Raw genomic sequence first — 24450 nt, forward strand, 5'->3', positions numbered from 1 at the left:
TATTTATTTCTAAAATGTGAAACAGACTTTTAGTACGACATACTGAAACCAGGAAAAAGGGGTTCCAACCAAAAGCCCAGAGAAGGCAAATAGAAAATTTGGAATGACAGTCTTGATTTAAGAAAGGAAAAAGCTAAGAAAGGCTCAATAGAAGTAACAGACACAAATTGAGAAAAAACCTTTTTTTTCCTACTGATAACATAACCGGATTTTCAAGCTAAATAAGAAATTTTCATATATTTTAAATGCTTTTTATTCTTTTCATTAAATTAGTGCCTATTTAAAAGACATCTGCAAAGAAAGTAACCATGCATTTACTTATAGGTAACTGTTTGTTGTTGAAATGATGAAATTATTTACTGAATCTCCTACAGGCCATTTAACTACTCAGCCTGTGCCTTATTCCTTATTTAAGGGAATACATAACCACCTGCTTTTTAGAAGCGAATGACACATAACTGATAACAAGATAATAACAATAAAGAATACCTGCTTTATAAAAACAAACACTACACACGGCAAACTGATTTACTAATACCATGGTGACAAACATAAAAAGTACTTACACTCTGTTCCAGAGAGAGAATCTTCCATTGATAACTCAGCTAGAGGAACAACCAACTCAGATGCCCTAGATTCCCATTTTTTGCGATCTCCCAAAGGTGGCTGGTCACCCTGTTGTTCCTTATGATCTTCAGATCCAGCTGATTCAGAGATATTTTTACACTCCTGTTTTCCTTTCTCATCTTCTTGAGCCTTAAGGTTTTGATTTAATCTCCTCAGAATGTCTCTCTTACTCTGAAAGAAGGACCAACATATGCCACTTAAAATAGTGCCTTTCTTAAAAGGATGCGTAAATGAAACTGTATATAATTTCACATACTTGTATTGCAAAATCTGGCTTTTTTATTTCCTCCTCAGATTCCTGGACAGCAGTTACATGTTCATCCTTTAAGTCCAAGAAGCATGAAATAGAAAGTAGAAGAACACGTCAGAAAAAAAGAGAATAGTAATAGACACAATAATCTAAAACCTTTCCAATGACAACTGCAGGTAGACTGAAACAGAATGCTTGATTATTCAGTTTTATTCTGTCCCAAAGACAGAATTTCAAGGGCACCTTCCATCTTTGAACCATTCACCATCTGAAAGTGATAAGCAAATGAATCACTCCATTTGGACAGACAAATGAGATTTCAGAGCATGAAACATGTAGAGATAAAGCCAGATATGGCCTCTACAGCAAGATGCCACTGAATTTCTATGCTACAAATGAGTAATAAGTGGCAAGCACAGAGTCAAGGATAACCTGTGAAGAAAAAACAGAAGGGAAAAGAGACAAGTAATATGTAAATAAGCAAACTACATATTGAAGGCAAAAACGTAGAATTTCTAATCAGTGTACAAGGCTCGTATTCTCCATTTCCAATTGCTCTGGGTGCTATTTTTCAGTCTATTATAGTCACTGTCCTGCGTTACTGTGAGACAAACTGTCCACGTGGAAAAAATACGCTAATGATTTAAGCATTTGTCCAAACATGATTTATTTTTCCAGCTATCAACTGACATCTTTCAATGTATTACATTTCATATATACTCTTCAGTAAAAGTTTCATTATATTCCCATACTCATAGCCTTCAGGGTTGAATACAGTATGAAGTACCACAGTACACTGAAATCTAGAAGCAGTTTAGGTAAAAATACAAAAGCTAGCATTCAAACTAACAAAGATCATGTTAAAAATTTAAACTGTACAAGGTTACACTCATCTGCTCTGTTTCACAGTTGTAACATAAAGCAATTGAGGTAAACATGTAAGTATTTACAATATCAGGAGCAAGAGTGTGGAAAATAGAAATCAGGAGGCTCTTTTAGATAAGAAGAGACAGCCCTAACAGATTCGAGAATCTTATGCTTTGTCCTCTCTGTAATATTTAGCACATTCAAGCTCACTGAAAACAATCAATCATTGATATAATGTAGTCCTATCATTCAAAATTTATTTGCTCACTTCCACCAAGTAACCAACTCATTAACTCCTCTCTTCAAGAGGCTGATGAAAATTCTGGAAGTTAATGTCTTCCACTAAACATGACTGCCCTGATCAAAATGGAAACTGCAGCCGGGGGTTCATCATAAGCCACTTTGTTCAAAACATGAGTTTCAGTTTCAGCATACAGATGTGTTTCAACAGCTTCCAAGCTTTGGTTTCTTTTTACTTTTTTTTTTTTTTTTTAATTTCTTTTCCCTAATTAGAAGCAACAAATGTCCTTAACAATTTTTTTCTACCTAACCTATACATTTTTTCTAAACATTCTCTTTCCAATCAGTATTTATGACATTTTAGCCTCTAAGCAAAAGTACCTACCACACCCACTTCCTTCAAAGCAGAAGTCATTGAGATGACAGGTACACCAGGCTTCACTGGAAGTTGTGGCTTAGGAAGAGCTGCTCCAGGCTCTTGTAGTTCATTCATAGGACTATGTTCTGTAGCTTCCACATGAAAAGGCACATTAGGATTCTTTACCCCTTTTGCAATCAGCTGTAGAGATTCAATTAAAAAATTTAAATCAAAAATTAACTTCAAGACTTTGCATATTAAACACAGTATTATCAATTAGGCTCATGTAATCCTTATAAAAGGACAACAAGGCCACACATTCATACAAAAGACAACTGCCCACTGCACATCGGTTTGTCAGCTTCACATCCTGCTTCTTCTATAATATTACTAGTTGGACTTGTTGTTTCATAGCACACAAAAGTAAAAGAAGATAAAATACATTTTGGTCATTAACAGACCACTAATAATATAGTTGGGGTGATCTTAACGATTTTTAGATTTGATATTCTGAAGTCTACCTGCAAGCATATCTAAGATTAGGCTTCTAATTAGGGAATTCTGACTGACACAAGACACTCTCTTCAATTTCAGAACTACTTGTCTTGAAAAATCACAGTATAGGATTTTAGTTATACTAAGATAGGGCCCTACATACTTTGACTGCATGTAACAGATTTATTTTCTTACATGTTCTTCCCAGGCTCTTTTCTCTCTTTCATATGCTTCCTTTCTCTTTCGCTCCAACTGTTCCTTCAGAACTGCAGCACGAGCATTTGCTTGGGCCTACAGTAAACAACCAAAAAAAGGACCAACTTCAAATCATCAGCAACCTATTTCATAGAACATTTTAAGGGGAGTATTCTTGGATTACTCATTTCCCTTTCTCTCACTACTGTACAGACTGTGAAAGGAGGACTCCACCGACAAAATCACCACACAAGTATAATAACTGATCTTCTATGTTGAAATAATGGCAACTCCTCAAAATTTAATTACAGTTCTTGATTTGCGTGGTTGTAATTTTAGTGTACATAGTAATCTTCAACAAAGTAATGTAAAATTAGAATCTCTAACTTAAAATTAGCTTTGAAGCCAAATGCATTAATCAAAAAATATTAAATATTCAGTTTAAATTTTACCAACTCACTCAAATAGAAAAAGCTTCACTTGCTGTTTCACCCCTAGTTTTCAGGTTAGGCATAAGGTTAGCTTGTTTTTACACTGTACTTTGCAGATGATGGGGGAAGAAATCATAGAATAGGTAAGAGCAATATTTGCAATGTATAGTATTATAGAAACAGTTACTGATATAAAACCACCACATGGAACAAAGTTCTAATCAAACACATGATTTCTGTGTTTTAAACATGTGTGCATGTGTTTTAAATATGATTCATCACAGGGTTATATAGCTCACATTCCAATCCACATGTAGCCCATGTCAGCCTATGTAAGGAGTTTTGCCTTCCTTTATTCTTTAAGTAAAATAAAGCTATGATCTATGGTACATCTTCCTTACCCTTTCAGTCTCAAAATGCTGTTTTAGTTATACCATTTGCCATTAGGAGTACAGCTACCCTAGAGATAAATCTCAAAGGCCGGAATAGGGAAAATCCTTGACTTGCAAGGATGGACTACACGATGTCTCAGTGTGTTTTAAAATCACCAAGATAAAGCAGTTGAACAGAGCTGTTTCCTCAATACAGTTAACCCCCCCCCCCCCATCCCTTGTAGTGGAGACATGAACAAACTATTGATAGCAAAATGAAATGTAAGAAAATTCACGAGATATAAAACATATTTGACAACAGTAACCTCCATCTCCTCCCACTCCACACTTACCTTCTGTGTTTCTATCTTTTTGCGTTTCAGTTCTGCTTCCTCACTAGAGTCTTGCCCATCAGAACTGGCAGCTTCATTCTGCAAAGTAAAAGTCTTCAGGGAATTATCATCAGTTCATGTATTTGAAAGCTGAGTGATATGAGTGCCTACTCAGAACATTTTAATTGACTGTATGACTAACATGGGTCAGTTTCACTAAGTAACTCCTTGCTTAAATGCAATGTCTGCTTGGACAGAGCTTCATCTCTGAGATTTGGTGGGGTTTTTGTTTATTTGTTTAGTTTTTCAGGGAGGATTGGTTTTAAAAAATATGAAACCTTGATAGGTCAGGAAAAAAGTAATGTGCCTCGTTGCTGGAAAAGTGGCCTAACAATGTTGGGCTCTCACCTGTATCACTGCTGCATGTTCTGCAGGTGAGGTACACAAGAAAGGTTTGACGCTCTAGAATTCCAGTTTTTTTCACAATATGTGCTGTCTAAAATATATGTCTCTATATAAAACTGCCTAGAACAAAAGTCTTTCTTTGTGGGGTAAAAAAATAAACCCCACAATCAACTTCCATAAATATTTAAGATTATTTTTCAACCAACCTTATCTCCACGAAGTTTTGCTCTAATCTGTTGACGTTCATTAAAGTTTTGTAGCCGGATCTGTCTCAATCTTGCCAAATATTCCTAATGCAAAGAAATGAAACAAGTTTCAGGTCTATGGAAACTCTCTCCAATATGGTTAACTTAAAATATATCAGATTCCACAAAAAAATAAGATGGGTGAACCAATCCCCAAAACTATTGTTATCACTTTACTAGCATTTACTAACCTCCAGAAAAATTCTCATGTAATGAAAAGAAAGAAAATAGGAATGTACATTATTAATTATAATATACAGTATTAATTATAACTACAGTTTATACTGCTGAAAGCTCGGAAAGGTTGTATTTATCACAACAGCATTAGAATATAGTGATACCTATATGTATCAAATTCAAGAACCTCTTTGAGACAGACTGATGTACAGAACTCTAATTTTGATTATATTAAAAACCAAAACAATTAAACACACCCAAACTTTCATACATTAACAGTAAATTATTTCCTAAAGATTTAGAATTTAAGTCCTTTAATTTTATTACACACATGGAACCATGCAGGGAAACTGGGCACAGTCAAGGTCAAAATAGTGTAATTTTTGTGATGAGCAAAGTGGCAAACATGCGGCAAGCATACCTCTTCCTCCTTGTTTCTGGATTTCCTTCCTCTTCCAGAAATGGACCTGCCTCCAAAGGTATCTGCCACGTTTTGCAGTGTACCCTGTTTGCCATTTAATGGTATCAAATTTAAGGTGGCTTGGGCAGAAAAATTATCTGCTTTATCCAATAAGTGTTCACTTATAAGAAACCAAATCCATCAAAGATCTGCAGATGTTCTGAAGTTAACCAGTAAGCCTTTTTCACTTACATAAAACGTATGACAGCAGTAACTAAAAATCCTGAGTAGCCGAAGAGAGAGAGAAGAGCTCTAAGAATATAGTTGCCTTCTCCCCCCAATTCTGATTTTTCCCATTTTATATTAGAAAACCTAAATTGTGATGGGCATGAGTTTTCTGCATCTGGATTATATAAAAATGGTGGCACAGGGTTGGATTTCTGCCATTGCTGAGTCAAGCCTAAAATAAAAAGTGGAATCTTTTTATGTTATTAGATTAAGCTTTTTTAACAATGATGACTCAAAAATCTAATAAAGCACTTAAATATATGCAGTATAACAAGCTGTGCTAAATGTCTTATACACATGCAGTGTATAGACTTGGTTCATGTGATGTCCTCTGTGACCTGTCACCAAAAGGATTTCAACCATTAAAAAAGTTCTGTACAGAACAGTACAAGAATCATTTAACTCCATGTTTTCTGCTTGGATTAAAATAAAAAAATACATGAATTAATTTACTAATGATACACCACAAACCTTTGCTGAAGGTTAAAAATTCCTTGATTTGTTAGTGCAACATACAATAAAGACAGCAAGCATACATACATGTGATAGACCTGCCTTATAAAATGGCAGGGGCTTTAGCTTTCACATGCTTGTGTGTAGAGAGCAATCAGTAAGTAAATACTCCAGTGAAGTTGAATCCAAATATTCTGGTTAAATAATCTCTCAGATCAAGAAAAATTAACAGCTCAAGGAAGTAGCACATTACTGCACTTCTGTGGTTTAGTGATGAGGGGATCAGAGAATAAATTAAAGGAACCATTTTGTGGAAGAGTAGTTCCTATACATTCATGAGGGCTCCATGAATGCTGGTTTCAGCTTCACCATTAAGCCATATAAAATGGAAAGGAATATTTTCCATATCCATCTTTTCAGAATATACTTGTTTTTATTTTTAACATTTTAATACGCATTCCTGAGCTTTACAAAAGCTTACTGGCACTATTGAAGAAATCTCATTATTCTTTGTTCTAGCATTGAAGTTATTTTAGGCATTTCCATCACTGATGGCAATTTATATAACTGCTCTTAAGAAAGAAACTGGAAGCAAGATTTTTGAGAACTGATTTTCTTTCTTGTAGATTGTTAATTTTACTCATCTGCCTACATTGAAATTTTCAAAGACCAGGACTCATGTTTTGCAATGCCATGCAGCTACAGTGAAGTAGCAAATTAGGTCAGCAGCTGTCTTTAAAAACAGATGTCTGAAAGTATCATTGACTCAACTACTGAGTCAAATTTAGACTGTCAGTTGAAAATTAAAACTGACAGCAATTATATTTAATAGAAGCTGGATAAATGAGTGCCAGTCATCAGACAAAAGGCTGACTATTAACTGATGATTTCTCCTTTCAGATCAACATTGTCCAAACAACAGTCCTATCCCTATATGAGAACAACTGCCAGCTACTCAAATTATTGTCCTGCACAAATAGAAGGAAGCTGCTGATAAGTTCCGCTTTCAATGGCAAATCCAGTAATGGATTTCATACCCTGGCTTCAAGCTATAAGTTTAAAACATCTGGAAGTTACTTTTTTAGCTGTTCAGTAACCTCCCTGTTTTATTGTGGGAGCCATCTAAGAACAAAACATTTAGGCTCATTGAACATACTAGAGAAAACTGAGAAACATTAAGTTGAATAGTTGGGTATCTTGAATTAACCCATCTCATACATTGATATCAATGCCAATGAAGCCAAGAACAAAATGGAAGTAGGTACTACTAATGACTTTTCCAAGAAGAGGCAGTCTTAACAAGAACTGCTCTTTTTTTTCAAAATTATTTACTGGTCTTGAAGGTTTTAAAAAACAGAACCATAGTCCTAGAGAGGAAGACTTGTATTTTAAAACATATATACTAATCTAAGGATACTTCACCATCAAAGCAGTGAATCAAAGTACCTAAGAATTGCTTAATGTAAGTGAAATAATCCCTGACATGAAGACCTGGCTGTAAATCATAATCTGACTATCAGGTATAACTCAGGAGATGCTTCTATAGATCTGCAGCTGGTCTCACCTCACTGCTACTCCAGCACAGTCAGTTTAATTGCAGCAGCTAACAAAGATATTGTCACTCAACTGCATATGAATAGTGTGGAGAAACACTCAAAAAGTAAAACCGTCCGTGTTATCAAAACACATAGTCATTTCTAATATGTTTTAAACAAACTTCCTAAAAGAATATTGACTTTAGAACCATAAGCATAAATAACGTTTCATGACACTATCTTCTATTTAATTTCTAAAGAGTAAAGGTTTTATAAAGGTCAACATTGGCAAACACGGATGACTTTGTAATACCTTTTCAATAAGCAGACTGTGTTTTCCTAGAACACACTATTATGTGTGATAATTAGCTGTAGCAGTTTAATGAAACCTCGTTCTAGGTTCAAGCTACTGTACAACACAAGGTGTGATTTTAACAAAGACTCAAAAGTATAAACAGAAAAAAATGTAAATGAATGTTCTAAAATTCACAATAGCAAGTTAGACACACGCAAGCAAAGCTAATTTCCTATGTTACTAAGTTTAATGTAATGAGAAATGTACTGCACAATTCTGTTGTTTTATTAAAATTAGCAACAAAATGCAGAAAACTTATATCCCATTCTCTCTTTTTTAACACTTAAGGAAAATATTTAGTCAGCATTTCACTTAGGATGCTACTTCAAAGACTCAAAAAGCATGCTGAAACAGTAATACACACAGGAACACCAGATTTCATACCATGTGTCCCTGAGCTCGAGCTTTGTTTTCCATGGCTTCTCTCTTTCGTTGCCAGAATTCTTCAACTTGCTTTGCTCTATCTGCAGCTATCCATCCTTTTTGCCTGAGTAATTTCAACACAGCAAGATGAAAGTCTCTGAAATATGACACTCTAAACACCACCACCTCCACTGCCCTCCCCTCCCCCCCCCACTTACTCTAACTAAAACACACGGGAAAAAAAAGTAACTTTATACGAGTACGGCATCTTCAAAAAATGCCTTTCATCAGCCAAAATACAAGTCAGATGTCCACAAAATGGAGGAAAATAGGCTCAGTAAGTGAAAAGAACTATTAAAAAAATAAATCCAATACACTGTATTGTTGTCCTTCCAGATCCTTGTCATCAAAACAAAAATGAATGTCAAAACACAATCTTGGTATGATTGTTTCTGAGGATGTCTCAGCTTGTTTCATTACTGTTATAATTTGTGAAAAAGAAGACTCCTTCAAGATTTCCCTTCAGAGATGAGCAAGAACTCATCACATGAGCCAATCAGTAAGGTCAATACTATGACAGCCTTTCAAGACTGTCCTACATTTGCACTAAAAGCTTCTACCACTTAGGGAATTAGTACAGTGCTACTATTCTCAGAGTGTTCTGGCAATTCCTTTTAGGGAATCTTAGGAGATTCTTTTTGTTTTCAAAGGGTCTGTGAAGGAATTTTCCTACCCTAGAACTAGCCACAACAAGATGATTGTTTTGACAAGTTTCATCCCAGGCCAAGGACCTGCTTGGGAAGACAAGAAGGCTACATTTAGGTTACCATAACTGAGCATCCTGCAACTGTAAATCTATAAGATCATAGAGGAACCAGATTCTGAAAAATTTGTTAGAAGTAGACTCAGAAAAGTTTTGTCTTAAAAAAACCCAAAACACTGAGAAACAGTGTACCATATTCTACAAATGGTAGCATGATGAGGCCTTTCCAAGCCTCCTTTAACTGACAAGCACTGGGGGTTCAGCAACAGGAAGAAACTGGAATATGCTGATAGCAATAATCCATTAGGCTGAAGCAGTTAAAGAAAGAATCATTTTGCAATACAGTAAGCTCCAGTAATTTATAAATAATTAGCATGCTAATTAATATCCTTCCATTTTAATTTTTTGCCCCTCCAAAGCAATAAGGAAATGAAAATTTTTCCATACGCTACAATTCACTGAAAGGAAGACAGAGATAAAACCACTTTGATACAATAAAACAAACACTCTGAAAAGGAAAGACAATCCACAGGTGTTACTGGTAAAGAAACAAACACTTGCTAATCTTTGTATACATATATTTGACTCACTACAAGATTTTTACTCTACCTTTTAATTACATAAGAGCTCAATTGGTAGATAATGAAATCTGTGCAAACCCCTGCCATACAGCTGAAGTTTGTCACACATCATGAACATTACAGTGTTGGAGGAGAGATGCTTTCCAAAAAAACCCAAACCAAGACATCCCTATTTGTTTCAAACCAAATTCACAGGAACATCTTGTTTCAACATTTTACGAACATTTAATGAAAATGTTTTTTCTTACTCTAAAGCTGAGTGATTCATTTTGCTAGAACATTTCAACTAGATTTCTTCTGGGCTGCACTTCTGCCTGAGACAATTTTTAAAGATTGTTGATGCTGAATATATTTAGCTTTACATTAGTGATAGTACAATCAGAAAGACTTCAACATGAAGATTTCTCAGCTTCTTCAATATATGCTCTAAACTGGCTACCTTTAACAAAGTCCTTTTTATTTAAATTCTTTCTTTTAATGAAACATCATGCATGCTTATTTTGCCTCCAGCTGAAGGAATAAAGTACAGGACCGAAATACTGCTACACTGGCTATATTATAATAAAATTGCTTCTAGGTAAAATACAAATTCTTAACACTAAGATGCTAAGAAACAGCACCTCAATTTAAGACTAATAGTAATCCAGTCTATAAACAGAAAAAAACCCAATCTCTACCTATTTTGAAACTTCCGCACAGTGTTTTTATTGAGTGCTTCCGAGTTAACGTACTTGAGAAATAGTGAATAGGTTTCTCTTCCTGATCCCCATGTTATTCATAATTTGCAGCACTCTGCTATAGCTTCTCTCAATTTTAATACATTTAAAACAGTTTATGCAGATGTAGACAAGTATCTAATATTTTCAAATGTACGAGTTAAACTGTTTCCTAATCTAGGCAAGATTTGGGGATTGTGCACTTTGTGAGAAGCCCTGAGAATAAATAGAGGAGGAAATACATTAAAATACAGCTGGAAAAAGATACCTTCCAGTACTGGGTTGTACCAGGAAGAACTTTAATTATCTCACAACAGCCCAACACACCATGAAGAATATAAAATGTACTTCAGAGCTTCCAGAATTGTAGTATCAGTGTTAAGCGTGATGTATGTTATTGCTGCAAATTTTAAAATAGTAAAAAATCTATAATTGCAAATACATATTATATTAGAACATAAAATTGAATTAATTTAGTTTACAAGAACAAATGGTTTCTTTGGCCACTTCCTTTTCCTTACATTAACTCCATTTATTTCTTCCTCCATGGAACAGAACAATAGCTCTGAAGAAGTTTAAATAATGAGAGAGAAAATTTGTCCCTCTAGGAAAGTCAGTTAGTAATATTCACAGTACTAAACTTCCAGAAAAATGGTATTTTCCCATTTACTAGTCACAACTGCGAAGAGAGCAAAGAAATTTTGAAGAAGCTATTTGAAACAGTGAAAACATAAAAACAAAATCAGTACTTGTTTACAACCTTTTACATATAAAAATACCCTGTTTACAGTAACTAGAATTAGATCTTCTAATTCACTATTTGAATACCAAATTAGAAGTTGCACATCATTATAGCACTTGGCATTCACATCTCAATGAAGAAAGCTCCTAGAAATTTTCCATCGATCAATAAACAGGAGCCAGCAATTCTGGGACCTTCCGATACTACGGAGTCAAACACGTAGGTGCAGAGAAGGCAGCAAGAGTAATATGATGGGAGAAGGAAGCATCTTGTCAGGTAACACAAAAAGTGGAACGATGAACAAAGAAAAGGAGAAGGCTTATGTTGTTACCTGCAACCACATTAAGCCAAGAATTTTGTCTGAAAACTACTTTAGGTACATTTGCTTAGTAAACTATTTTTTCTGTTATTGGAGAAGCCAAGGTCTCCATTGGCTCTAAAAGAATTGTGGTCTGTGAGGGACTAACACACAAACAGACAGCACAATACCAATGGATAGAAGTGATTTTGAGACATGCCCAACTACTAAATGAAACCAGACACAGAACAAAAAATCTAACATGTAGGGACAGATTCATGGATTATCATAGTCCAACCTGTTTGCACTGGCTTGTTTAGACACCTCCTTCAATCTTTTCACTTTTTTCCTAACTGCACCAACATCAGGTAAATGGTGATGACCTGCAGGTCCCTTAGGAACTCCTGGACGTGTTCCAGGTGGAATTCCTCTGTAGACAAACACGTACAGCAACTTTCATTACTTTGACCTAAAGCAGAACACGTGTAACTTCTAACGGAAGATAGCCATACCTTTCAACAACTCCTCGGTCTTGTAGTTTCGCCCTCAATTTGGCTTCCCTCTCTTCAGCTACTCTAACGTTTTCCTTTTGCTGTTGCATCTGGTCAAAAATAGCATGATAGTGTTCATAGCGTCCTCTAGAAGACACAGGAAAAGGACCAACACCACCTCCACCGACATAATATGGTGCCTGGAAACCAAAAGGGGTAGGGTGGAAATCTCAAATACTGGTTTTAATAGGCTCTTCCAAATTTTACCTCTTCAGCAGAGTAATAATATTAACATATTCTGCAACAATTCTAAATTGGTCCTAGTTTTATCCCTGGCATGCCCCTATTTTAACAAATTACAAGATAGATGAATTAATTTTTTTCTTCTGTTAGCAGTCCAGAATAAAACACCATTTTAGCTTCCTCTAAAAATAGTCTAGTTATACATAAGCTATCTGTCACACATTTTGGAAGTCACTGATAACAACTCCATCGAAGTGTAAACAGAGATAGACAATATTACATGGCAAAAATCAAAGTTTTAGCAAAAAAAGTGATATAATTCCAACTGAAGTACTAACAAGTGACTTGTAGCCAAACACCATTTTTTCATGAAGCTGGAAACAGTTGAGCACAGTTCTAAATTTGCTGAATTTAGCTGGCACTAAGTGTAGATTTATCTGAGAACCCCCATTGTCACCAACCTATAACTTGATTTCCATCACTTGAATTGAGATGCTTCTCTACTAAAGCTCAGATCAGGGGAACACCTACCACAAGCTATTGCTTTATGCAAATTATCCCTGTCATTCTCAAAGCATTAGAATTCCTGCAGAATTTTCATGTGAAAATAATGAAAAAAAAAAAAATTCAAGCAGCTGTGTACAGTAGTAGCCAAGGATGGATGCAGAAAATGTGAAACTGGCAAAACAAGGTTAAGGTTGTCAGCACATGCATAAAAATGTTCTCTTTACACCTGGGGGAAGCAGTCAAATAGCCCATGGTAGTAAATCTATGGAATTTGTTTTAACAGTGTCAATATTCCTTCCAGAGTGGTCTGAAGTATTTAATATAAAGTCAAACAGGTGAGTACAGATGTGACAGGTTTAAGTTTGCCTATTTAGAAGGTCTTGAAGAGACTATCTTTGACAATGGAATTTATCTCACATTCCGAGTTTCAGTTGTTCAGTGCCCATCAATGGCTCCCCATAAGCCAGATGAGAGTACTAAATCCAGGCATTCAAACAAATATGCAGGTATACTGTTGGTCTGAATAAAAATAACTATACAAGACTATAGTTTCTACAAATAGAAGGAAAAGTCTTACTTTAGACACTATTCAAGGTTTCACCTATCATTAATAGAGTTCAGTTTCCAAAATTTAAAGAAATACTGTGATCAGTCTCTAGGCAAATGATATGAAGCAGGTGCTCATCAACAGTCTGGAGAACAGTTACAACCCCTGCTAGAACCACAAACCCAAAGCCAAACCCTTGCCACCTCTTTCCCTACTTTTCCTCAGAAACAGGTGCCAGAATAAACCCAAAAAGAAAACAGGAGGACAGAATAATGCAGTGTATGACCCTGTTGTGGCTTCATAAGAGGCTGTATGTCTTGTGTTATTCAAAAGCTTGAACAGTGCTATTCAAAAGCACTGTCGAGGAGTTGCTGGATATACTGCTTTCATGCTGGAGAAAGAAAAAAGACAATTAAGTCAAGAATACTATAATAGTGTAAGGAAACCTGGAATGATGGCAAACTAGCAGCCTGCAGCAAGATTTGTACTCAACTATCCAATTTGAAGAAGATATCTCAATGATTTTTTCCACATGTCTGCCATGATGTTTTACACCAGTGACACTTGGTGAAAACAGACACATTCACTGGACCTCAATTTCCCTAGCTAACTGAGAATACACATAACAATGCAGCTGTAGCTATAATAGAACCCTTCATATGTTCACAGTAGAACTCTCTAAGTTAATCAGAAACACCGTGTTCAGGAACACATGCAGCTCTCATCCAAATGTGAGGATGCATGCATATCATGTTGTATGGGAGCCTGTATGTATGTTTGCCAGTTTGATCTTGAGAGAGAGGATGACAACATAGGAGGCAAATTATTTTTTCATTAAATCAGCACTTTGTAGTTTTTAAAGTCTGGTATGCTTAAGTTTGCATTTATATTTAAGCTTTACTCATATGATGTGTGGCACACATCCAAAGGATGATATCTATTTTAAAATGAAATATTTAATAAGCAGCTACTGAAACACGGTCAGTGTTTGTGTATTCCTCATTTTTGTACAAAGAACAGCAATAAAACCTCTATCCATTTTGACTTTATTGCTCAGCCAAGTTTGCTCACAAAAACCCTAATAAACATGTTTACGCATAGTATTTTTGTAACTCACTATCACCACAACAAATCCCTGTGTTTCAATCTACTTTCTATTGTCAGATAGATTTACCCCATAGCACTACTTAAATTCCTGCACTGGCTCTGTCCGATGAAAGTACCCAGACCTCTATATTCAACTAACTTGATGAGATTACTTTCCAGGACAGCTATGTTTCCATGAAACTATGACATGCACAAATAGGGAAAAAGAAACTGTCATAAGAATCAGATTAAATTATGCACAAAGTGAACGGCTAAACAGCACACTGCATTAAAAAAAAATTAGATTTACTCAGAATTTTTTACCCCCCTCCTGAACATCTTATCAATATATAGAAACACTTATGTTGCTAAAGAACAAGGAATGCTTAGAAGCATAATACTGGGAAAGAGGTCCATTACTATAATATGAAAACCTGGAAACAAAAAGGTTCTAGAACAAACTTGAATGTGAAAGAAGCTGTTCATGCATACACTCAGCACAGGAAAAGTAGCAAAAGCAGGCGTGGAAATAAGAAAGTGGTGCATGATAACCATTACTGGCAGAAAGAGAAGAGATTCAGAAATTTAGAAAACATTAAAAATGAAAATTGCACATAATCTCCAAAAGGCCAGGGGAGGACCTGTTACAGTTTCCCTCAAATTATCCACAGATTAATAATGGGCAGCTCCAAGAGTTGACCTCCAAGAGCAGATCTTTCTGAAAAGAGAAGACCGTTCCATATAATCAAAGGTGGGGGAACAGACTGCACCACATTTCTGCATCTGCTGCCAACCTTAACACCACTTCCACCTGAACCAAGCACACTCCTCCATCCTTGTTCCCTGGCTCTGTTTATTCGTTCCATCTGAAGGAGAAAACAATACAGGAAAACAAAATTCAAGGAACCACTAAGTAAAAATTGAACTTCACTCTTAACACATTTTAAACATATTTTACCCTTTCTTTTTCCAGTCTTCTCATTTCATCTGCCTTCGGTAAACTGATCTGCAATGTGTAAGGATTGAACATGTTAAGGAACTGGAAAATCAAACTATTGCATATTCTTACACACCACACAACAAGATACTTCATTAAAATTACTGTGGGGGAATAAAGAAAAATCTGAAGAATCTTGTCTACCTGCTCTCTCTGATGTTTTTCTTTTTCAGGCAATTCTAACCTTTTCTTTTTTAAAGGTTCCTGAAAAATAAGCACATAATTTGGTATTTATTACTGAGATATTACTCTGTCAAGATGGGTTATTATTCCAATTGCTGGTGCATGTCAATGGAGATTAAAAAAAAATAAAATAAAAAAAATTCACTGCTATATAATGTTTGAGAAAAAAGACAAGGAGGAAAGGTTTGAAGGTTGTATTTTGCCATTTTTGCTGTGGACTTGGCTTTTGCTCAGTTTGAAAACAGATGATTTCATGACACCTCAAACATTTTCCTCCTTTCTTCTATTGGAATAATTTTATTCACTGGAGTTGGAAATGCCTGCATAAAAGGTGAAACTTCAAATTAGATACCACGACACCAGAATGAGAGAAAAATTCTACCAGAAAATATATTCTTAAAGTCACAACTGACTGTGCACTAAATGCGGTTTAAAATACTTGATTATTCAGGAGGTTTGAAGTGAAAAGCACTGCTAGGATCTAGGGGTACTTGTTCATCCTGTACTAAAAGTTCTGTCTCAAAAGCTGAAGGCAGTGATTTTGAAATCTGTTTTGTCTTTTCTTCTCTGGTAGCATCACTCTTCATTACAATCTTTTCTTTATAGTAACATTTTGAGGGGGCCTAGATATTAAGATTCTCTTATTTGGAGAAAAGATTTGGTAGGTTATCCAAGGGTCTTTTGCTTGGTTCTTCACTTGGTTCTAACTCTAAGGTTCTTGTTACCTATGACAACACAGTCACCACAGAATACCTGCTAAAGAAGCAGTTATAGTAAATAAAATGTACACTTTAATCATCTCAAAAAAGCCATCATTACTTTTAAAGCTTTTTTTCTGACCATACTAGAACACACAGAGCTTCATAGTATTTTCTTTTGACAACACACAATCCTGTCAAATGGGTACTTGAAAATAAAGTATTGCAGAAGTTGGAAACTTTTAGAGACTTGTAATAATATAATGTTAATACAATAATTACTAAATGAAGGAGACGATTGTTACATGTTCCCCTGAAAAGCCAGCTGAGAGCTGCAAGCTCAGACTCAGAAGAAAATTTATATTAAATTGTAGTCATTGTTTCTATCCTGCATCTTATCACTAGGTACAATTCACACAAAGACTGTCTCAAAATAGCAGCATTACTGACTCCTTTCATTACTGACTCCTTTTATCCTTCCCAGAGGACATTTCCTCAGTCTCTCCCCTGCCACCTTAAGTCTCTGGGCAAGCTGAATCAGTCTTGGCTGGTGAAACCCATGACAAAGACCAATAGATGGCTGTGCAACCAAGCCTTAAAACACATAAACCTTGTCATCTCATAGGGACACACAAGAAGTCTGCACTCTGCCTTCTTGCTTTTTCAAACTGTGTTTCACAAGCCACCAAGGTCAAACAAAGAGCTTTTCTCTAAACCTCTGATAACTATTGAACCTTATGGATAATTTGTATCTCAAGGATAATTTTCTATCCACCTACAACTTTGACAGATGGATAGACCTCTTAGTATCATGTTCCCTGAAGTGCTGTGGGGAAGGAAAAAAAAAACCCAAACAAACCCCACAACAATATTACTTATTCAGAAGAAAATTTGAACTAGTTCTCTTGCTGAAGTGGCAGCCTCTTGGTTGCTAGTTGTTTGGCATGTGCATATAGCTCAAAACTAGCTGTAGCATAAACAACTCCTGACCAGGCAGTAATTAATGGAATACAGAGAGAGAGAATAGAAGTTTTATGTAATAAGGAATACAGAGAAGACAACAGGAAGAAAGATCAGAAGTACTCTATGATATACAGAAAACTTCCTCATTAGCTCATGGAATTAAATCTGGGAAACTCCTCTTTCAATTACACAGTTTTTCTGGCTGACGACACTTTGTGAAATGGCTAGAAAAAGTTTGCATATTTTGAAAATTTGAAATTATTTTGGAACAAGGAAAAAAGATGCAAAGGTTTTATCCAGTGTCAATGGTCTTGGTATACCTGACAGGCTTCCAATGTTTGTAAGAGTGGTTAACACCAACAAAGCAAATGAAAACAAACGAACTTAACTCAGCCTTGGAATTAAAACCCAAACCTAAAGAAGGAGTTTATAAAAATTATGTTAAAACCAACTGAACAAGCAACCAATAAAGAAGCAAGGCATGCACTTAAACTACTAGTTCTACTTTCTTTGCAGGTGTGTGAGGCATGTCCACACACCAAGACACTTTTAAAAGGAAGACATAGTATTTTTATAGCATTTAAATAAGGTATGAACAAACCAGTTCAATTTAACTAACTTAGCTTCTTACCTGTCTAGTTTTAGTCAATGGCTTCTTCTCACTAGGCTTTTTAGGTGCACCACAAGACTTCCTGATAGTTAAAGGCACTCCATATTTTGCAGCAGGTTTGGTAATTTTCTGAGCTGGTGCAACTGTCAGTGTTTGTTCTTGAACTGGTCTTTTAGCTGAGAAGAAAGAAACCCGCAATAAAAACCCCCTGGGTTTGAGCTATCCAGGCTGACCAGTGTATCATATTTCCCTTTCCCAAAGCCTTAGAACAGCAAAACTGGAGAAAAATGGGTGAAATACATGTCAGGGATCAAAGTTGTGTCTAAGGCCCTGCCATGTATGGTCTGCTGCTGTGCACATCGACAAGACAATGAAGAAAACTTTACTGTTTAACTGGTGGGAACTTGACCCTTGAAAAGGAACAATGTATTGGTCACTCAGTGGGAACTTAACCTGTGAAAGAGGCACAATGCACAATGGAGCTCTTGTTAGCATGGAGGTGCTATCACGAGCTGTGGTGGCCTCATTTCACACACTGGCCAGGTGTGAGATGACGTCGTAACTGGAAAAATTCCACTCCTGAGGAGGAGCTATGAGGTGTGGTTCTGGGGTGGAGGGGTGAGAAGGACAGGATGCACACTGTGTCCATCTAGAGGACACCCTGAAGGTGCACTGCCTGCCTGCCCCTCCTGCATGAGCACCATGTTCCATCTCCTTCTCCTGACCAGCAGCTTTGCAGGAATCCACGGATCAGTATGTATTATTTGCTACTGCTAGTAAGAAAAGTAAATTTGCTTTCCAATCACAGTTGAGTTTCAGGTTTTTTGTGCATGAGCATCCTCCTGAACCCAAAACAAACTGCTAACATTTCATTCACATGAGCTGATGTATAATACCCAGTTGTCCAACATAGCTTGTCTAAATTCAACATTTGGTAAGAAATACAAGAAAACAATTCCTGTGCTTTTGAATCTTAAGCCTTCAAGCTGAATAACTGACACTTATTTCAGCTGCCTTGCTTTTCTGTACAGTGGTCATGCACACAGGGAAAAGGTTTCCTAATGGAAAGACCTGTCTCCACTAACAACACTGGACTAAAACCCGCAGTGCTAGTGTCAGCAGAAGATGAGTTCTGGAAGAGCTTTAATGGCCTTCAGGGATATTGTTTTCCCCATACAGTTCCTGAATATATGCCAATATTGTGGGTTTGACTCTGCGTTAGCAGGGCTCTCTTACTACAGAATAGGAGGACAGCAACACTCTCAAAAGATACCAAAGCACTTGCCAGAACATCAAGTAATTACAGGGAAATAAAATAATTGTGAAGGAAATCTAGGGGGGAAAAAAAAGCAAATTAATGCAGTAAAATGAAGCAAGACCATCTCGATAAAATTAATCTATTTTGTTACCACTAGCAGAAATTTTACTGAATTAGACTGAAGCCAGGGATTTATCTTGGAATCTCAAATTAAACCTCCCACACTTTTTTGGGAAGAAATCGTACTTCTCATTAGCCAACTGTCATTACTAAGGGGTAAAAGTAAGTCATACAATCACAGCATATGAATTAGTCCCATTATTTGCAGTCTACACTGCCTCCTTAAATTTTGGAAGTGTAGCATACTGCAAGAGGAAAAAGTACACTTCATATATTACAGGCCCATAGTTTGTATATGCCTTATTTGTACCCAACATACATTCAGCTCCACAGGTGAGGGGAGGAAATTGCTTCTTCTCTCTTTTTTCCTGAAAATTCTACAGTTGGGTATAAGAACACACCAAAAAGACCCCAGGTAAAGAACAAAGCTAGATACACAATCTTCACAGAGCTGAATGCAAAAGCAGTGCAGACACTAACTTACCTGGTGAAGCATGTGGTCCAAACTTGTGGAAAATTTTGTGACTGAATTCTTCTGCAATAAGCTAAACAAGTTGAAGAGTTAGTCAACAGTACTTGTGACCAAAGCTAGGAAGAACTCATTTTCAGACAAGTGTGCCATTAACAGTAAGCATCTAACTAATAGCATTTACTGTAAATTAAATTTAAGTGAGTACTCAAGCTTATGCATTCAATCTAGTATTACTACCACCAATATGAAGCTGGAGTATTTTCAAACATTTTTGGCATAATTACTCAAATAATTTTAAAAAGCAATTTAGTCTGACTTCTGGGTGGCATGTTATCTCATTTATGAGCTAGCCAAGAATCTAGAGAATTGCGTCTAGAAGATGCAATTTTTTTGCATAATTCATTTTGGATTTCTGATTAGCTGCCAAAGTTCTCCTCAATTTCTCATACAGCTCGTGTCAAAAAAAATTGTCCTTTAAATATGTTTGAAGTTTAAAAGTGTTGCTAATCCTTTTCAAGATGGAAAGATGACCACATTATGTGGATATCTGGAAAAAACATATATGGTGTGTTGTGAGGCATATCAAATTAGCATAATAAAATACAGAAAGCAGTCTTACTGAGGTGAAAAATTTGAGGTTAGACAAAAAATATTTAAATATTAATAGGCCATCATCTTAAATACTGTAGGTAGTTCTGACCCAAACACCTCAAACCCTACATAGTAGAAATGAAAAATATTCAAGGAAGAGCAGCAAGGATAAATGAAAAGTGTCAGCTCAGGAATACTCTTTACAGAATCTTGAACTACCCAGATTCCTTTGATTTGTTTTAGAGTCTACCAGTCAGTTACAATGGATGCTGAGGAGTTAAACCTGAAAAAAATCCAACACGAGAACCAAAGTGCAGAACCTAGGACTCTGCACATGATGGTACATCAACTTTTTAATCTGTACAGTCTGGCATCAAAGATTCTGTAAGTCAGAAGTCACACATGAGAACAGTTTCGTACTAATGGTATTTCAGTCTTTTATTTGAGCGGTAAGCTGTAGCAACTGAAGTATGATGTTTCCAAGATAACACCTTTACTGACAGAAAAGAAACCTGACTCTCTAGTATCTTTCAAAGAGCCCCTCTTCTTTTTAAATATTGGTGCTAATTTAGATCCACTTTTTAATGCAACTTAGTAACTATGAAGATTAAGAAAGAATTTACATAAATCTGCAAGACTGATTTCCTGACATTTAAGAATAGGATTTCAACAACAGTTGCAACATCTTGAAGATGTCAACTATGAAATAACTTTTATGCTTAGACTAAGGAAAACAGAGGACCACAGCACTAGCCAAGGATGATACTCAAAGAAAATAAGCATTACAGCTGTGTCACAGAATCACCTCCAGCTGAATATGCATGTACCAGTGATTGATGCCTTTAGTAAAAGGGGCTTTCTGTGTGGGGGTTTTGTTGCTGTTTTTAAGATTAGATAGCACTTCTAAGTCAAACAAGCAAGTTAAGTATTCATACTCAGTCTAGGACAAATTAGTATCACCATCTGGTGATAGAGACAGTCTATTACTAATTATACTTTGACTGACTAACTCCAAATAAAAATTTCATTCCATCTACTGGAAATAAAATCAGATCAAACTACCGCTGTTGCAAATGTTAGAACAAATTTATCTGTAAAGATTTCTGAATTTTACCTTTCTTTGGGACTTCAATCTGAAGTTGAAAGTCTATTTCAACACAACAGAAATTCCAATTATATATGGCATTTTCATGGCATTTCTTTAGTTGTGAGTTAGAATCCATTAGAATTCTTTATACAGCACTTCCTCCATGTCCTTTCTCTTCTGCATCTATTTATCCCCTATCAGTACTATTATACACCTGTTAATCTTGATCTCTTTTGACTAAATTTATATTAAAAGGACATTATTAGATATCAGATGATATGAATAGACTCTAAATGGAACAGGAAGCAACTTTTTTGAGGGTATATCCATATCATATGTTTAAACCTCAAGAAATTTAAAGACAATTTTACTTAGCATTATTTTCCAGAACAGGCTCTCAGGCCATTCCGAATTACAAACAAAAAATGGATTGAAGAAATTCTATACAGCAGCAATGCTGAAATCATTGACAGCAGCATTTTATGAAAAGATGCATATCTAAACAAACCAACATCTCAGTCGTGATTCCTCACAATACAGAAAAACACACAAAACAATGCACTTTAGAAAACGTTAGTTTAGATTTACTTATGGAAACTACCAAACACTTTTGTTTACAGTTCATGGTAAAACTATTTTTTCTTCAACTGACACTGTCTATAAGAGCTCTGGGGAATACCATTACTCCAGCTTTCCATGTAATATATTAACACTAGAAGAGAGAAAAAGGAAAGGCCTATGATGTTTTAAGCAAAGTTAGAATTAAAACTAACTCCATACCTCTGGTGTGAGAAATTTTTCAACCCGTTTGGCTATAAAGTTTTTCTCCAATATGGAGTTTACTGATGGTCTGTTCCTAGGATTCCTTTTAAATAACTGTGACAGTAGATTACGTAGGTCATAAGAGTAATGCATAGAAACAGGAGGAAAAGGTCCGGAGATTATCTTCAGGACCAAGTTCTTCATGTTACCGGCTTCAAACTGTGTCACACAAGGAAGAAAACAGTTACTACATATTTCTTATTGTCTGTCCACATGCAAAGCTGCATATACAGGTGGATGAGGAAAACAAGCTAACAACACACCTTCCTTTGCCTCAACGCACACATTTTTAAGGTCAACATCAGAAGTTCAAAATTATCTGTTGCCAAGTATTCCAATTAAATTCCAATTAAAAATACATCACTATACATAGTATTTCATACCATGGAGACATAAATGTTGCTAACAAGTAATTATTTCTCTCCAGATCTAGACTGACAATGATATATAACTAGAGGAAAAAATAATTATCTGCTTGATCTCCTCTTCCAAAGACTTTGAACCACCACATGGCTTCTGCCTTTTTCAGCAAACCCCCATTTCAAATGAAGGAATGTAAAGTATTCACACTCATTCAGGGTGAAATCCAAGGGAATGCTCAGACTTCAGCTTAAGCTCAGGAAACAGAGGGCACCATTTCAATTCCTTTGTACAATAAAAGGAAAACAACTCATATTATCCAGTTTACAGAAAACAAATTGTTGCCATCAACTCGCAGAAATTCAACATTGCCAGCATTCTTGCCACATAAAAGATCAAGCAAGAAGAAATTACAAAAGCTTGAAATGAAATCCTTATTCCTTGAAAATATTTCTTTCCATTTGCATGTTGTTATAATCTTTTTCTTTTAATAAAAATAGCTACTAAGACATCCCAAACAAAAGAAAATCCACAAAAAAAAATTCAAAACAGGAAAGAAAAAAAAATTTCTTCCCTTCCTACAGAAAAATGAGTGATGAAGACATACTCTTCAAACTACACATACACATAGAGAGAAGAAAAAAATTGAAAAAGGCAACTCTTCCACCTTGGGAGTTTTTTCTAAGCACTACTCCTGCTCTAAACAGGAATACATGATTCCATCTGCAAAAAAGCTAAATCCAAATTCAGACTTTCAATGAAGCTTTCAATGAATTCAAGCCTTTTTGGGGGGAAAAAAAAAAAAAAACAAACCAAAAATCCACAAACAAACCAAAAAACCCAAACAAAAAAATACAACAAAACCAACAAGACACCCAAACCAATCAAACAAAAAAAAACTCACAAAAAACCCCCACTATTCCTAACATTCTTTATTATAACACCTAACAATTTTTTCAGCTATTACAATCCATTAAAAACAAAAGTGCCAAGATATCTGAGAGATTGGCGTGAAACAAAACACCAATGAAAAATGCTGGTTGGCACAGGAAGCCCAGATGAAACTGCTGAAGTAATTTCCAAACAGCTACCATGAAAGCCTTTCATCAACTAAAATATGTCTGTGTAACATCAGAAATAAATTCTGTTTGAAATCACTATTCTTTTATAGACACACAAAGTTTCTACTCACCGCATGTTTAAGTGTGCACATTTCATAGAGAACACAACCAAGGGCCCAGATATCACTAAATCAAAGAGAACGTACTTTAAAACTTAGCTCTAAGATAACATTGCCAAGTAACTTATATCTGTGAAGTCTATTTTTGAAGAGAAAAAGGGTGGATTTTGAGTGTCTACAAGCTCCCCTGTATGGAGTTCTCTGACCCTGCAAAATCCCAAGGAAAAAAAAACCCAAAACCAATTCATCATCCAAAATAAGGCCACCCTGAAAACCAGATTATGCTATTTTGGCTTCCGATTTAGAACTTTTCATCTGAACCACCTCAGGCACAGAAATGAGACAAAATATGGACAAAGGCTTCTTTTGTTTAAATATATACATTTGGCTGAGGTCTTTGAATTAAACAAACAAAACTCATCCCCTAATGCAGCAAATACAAATCTCAAAGTCAATTTACTCTTTTTAGCAGTGACCAACCTTACTCTCACTCATTACAGAATGTAGTTAGAATACCATTGCATAACAAATCCCATGTAGAAGAAATTAAAGGGCAAGGAATTCTAACAATTTTATCTTTTAGGCACTCACAGCACTAAATGCAACAGCTTAGTGCAGTGGAAGGATAACTTACTACCAGCAATTTAATTACTTTGGGGACACTGTTACCAGCTACAGGCCGCTGCCAGGGCAGAAAAGATTAAGCGAAATATTTGTAGGACTTTGTTATCTGGAGCAAGATGAGCCA

At 35.8% G+C, this 24450-nt stretch overlaps 1 protein-coding gene across 18 annotated transcripts in view; it reads right to left on the reverse strand.

Moving 5' to 3' along the window:
- The window catches only part of NEK1 (NIMA related kinase 1), a 47730-nt gene that overhangs the window by 14387 nt on the left and 8893 nt on the right, over positions 1-24450 (reverse strand). For 5 of the 18 annotated variants that reach the window (XM_069013703.1, XM_069013695.1, XM_069013696.1 and 2 more), the window contains exons 8-24: positions 23715-23769; positions 22121-22321; positions 19675-19735; positions 17834-17988; positions 15503-15562; positions 15320-15367; positions 15156-15227; positions 12000-12178; positions 11786-11917; positions 8409-8511; positions 5415-5498; positions 4778-4861; positions 4188-4280; positions 3033-3128; positions 2370-2543; positions 884-949; positions 567-798 (exon numbers count right to left, since the gene is read on the reverse strand). In XM_069013703.1, the coding sequence (XP_068869804.1) occupies positions 567-798; positions 884-949; positions 2370-2543; positions 3033-3128; positions 4188-4280; positions 4778-4861; positions 5415-5498; positions 8409-8511; positions 11786-11917; positions 12000-12178; positions 15156-15227; positions 15320-15367; positions 15503-15562; positions 17834-17988; positions 19675-19735; positions 22121-22321; positions 23715-23769 (1895 nt within the window). Of the gene's footprint in view, positions 1-566; positions 799-883; positions 950-2369; positions 2544-3032; positions 3129-4187; positions 4281-4777; positions 4862-5414; positions 5499-8408; positions 8512-11785; positions 11918-11999; positions 12179-13366; positions 13667-15155; positions 15228-15319; positions 15368-15502; positions 15563-17833; positions 17989-19674; positions 19736-22120; positions 22322-23714; positions 23770-24450 lie in introns of those variants that run through there. The other 13 variants (XM_069013697.1, XM_069013698.1, XM_069013699.1 and 10 more) reach the window with 13 other exon arrangements.

This window comes from Aphelocoma coerulescens, chromosome 4, assembly GCF_041296385.1.
Source record: "Aphelocoma coerulescens isolate FSJ_1873_10779 chromosome 4, UR_Acoe_1.0, whole genome shotgun sequence".
In the NCBI taxonomy this organism is placed as follows: Eukaryota; Metazoa; Chordata; class Aves; order Passeriformes; family Corvidae; genus Aphelocoma; species Aphelocoma coerulescens.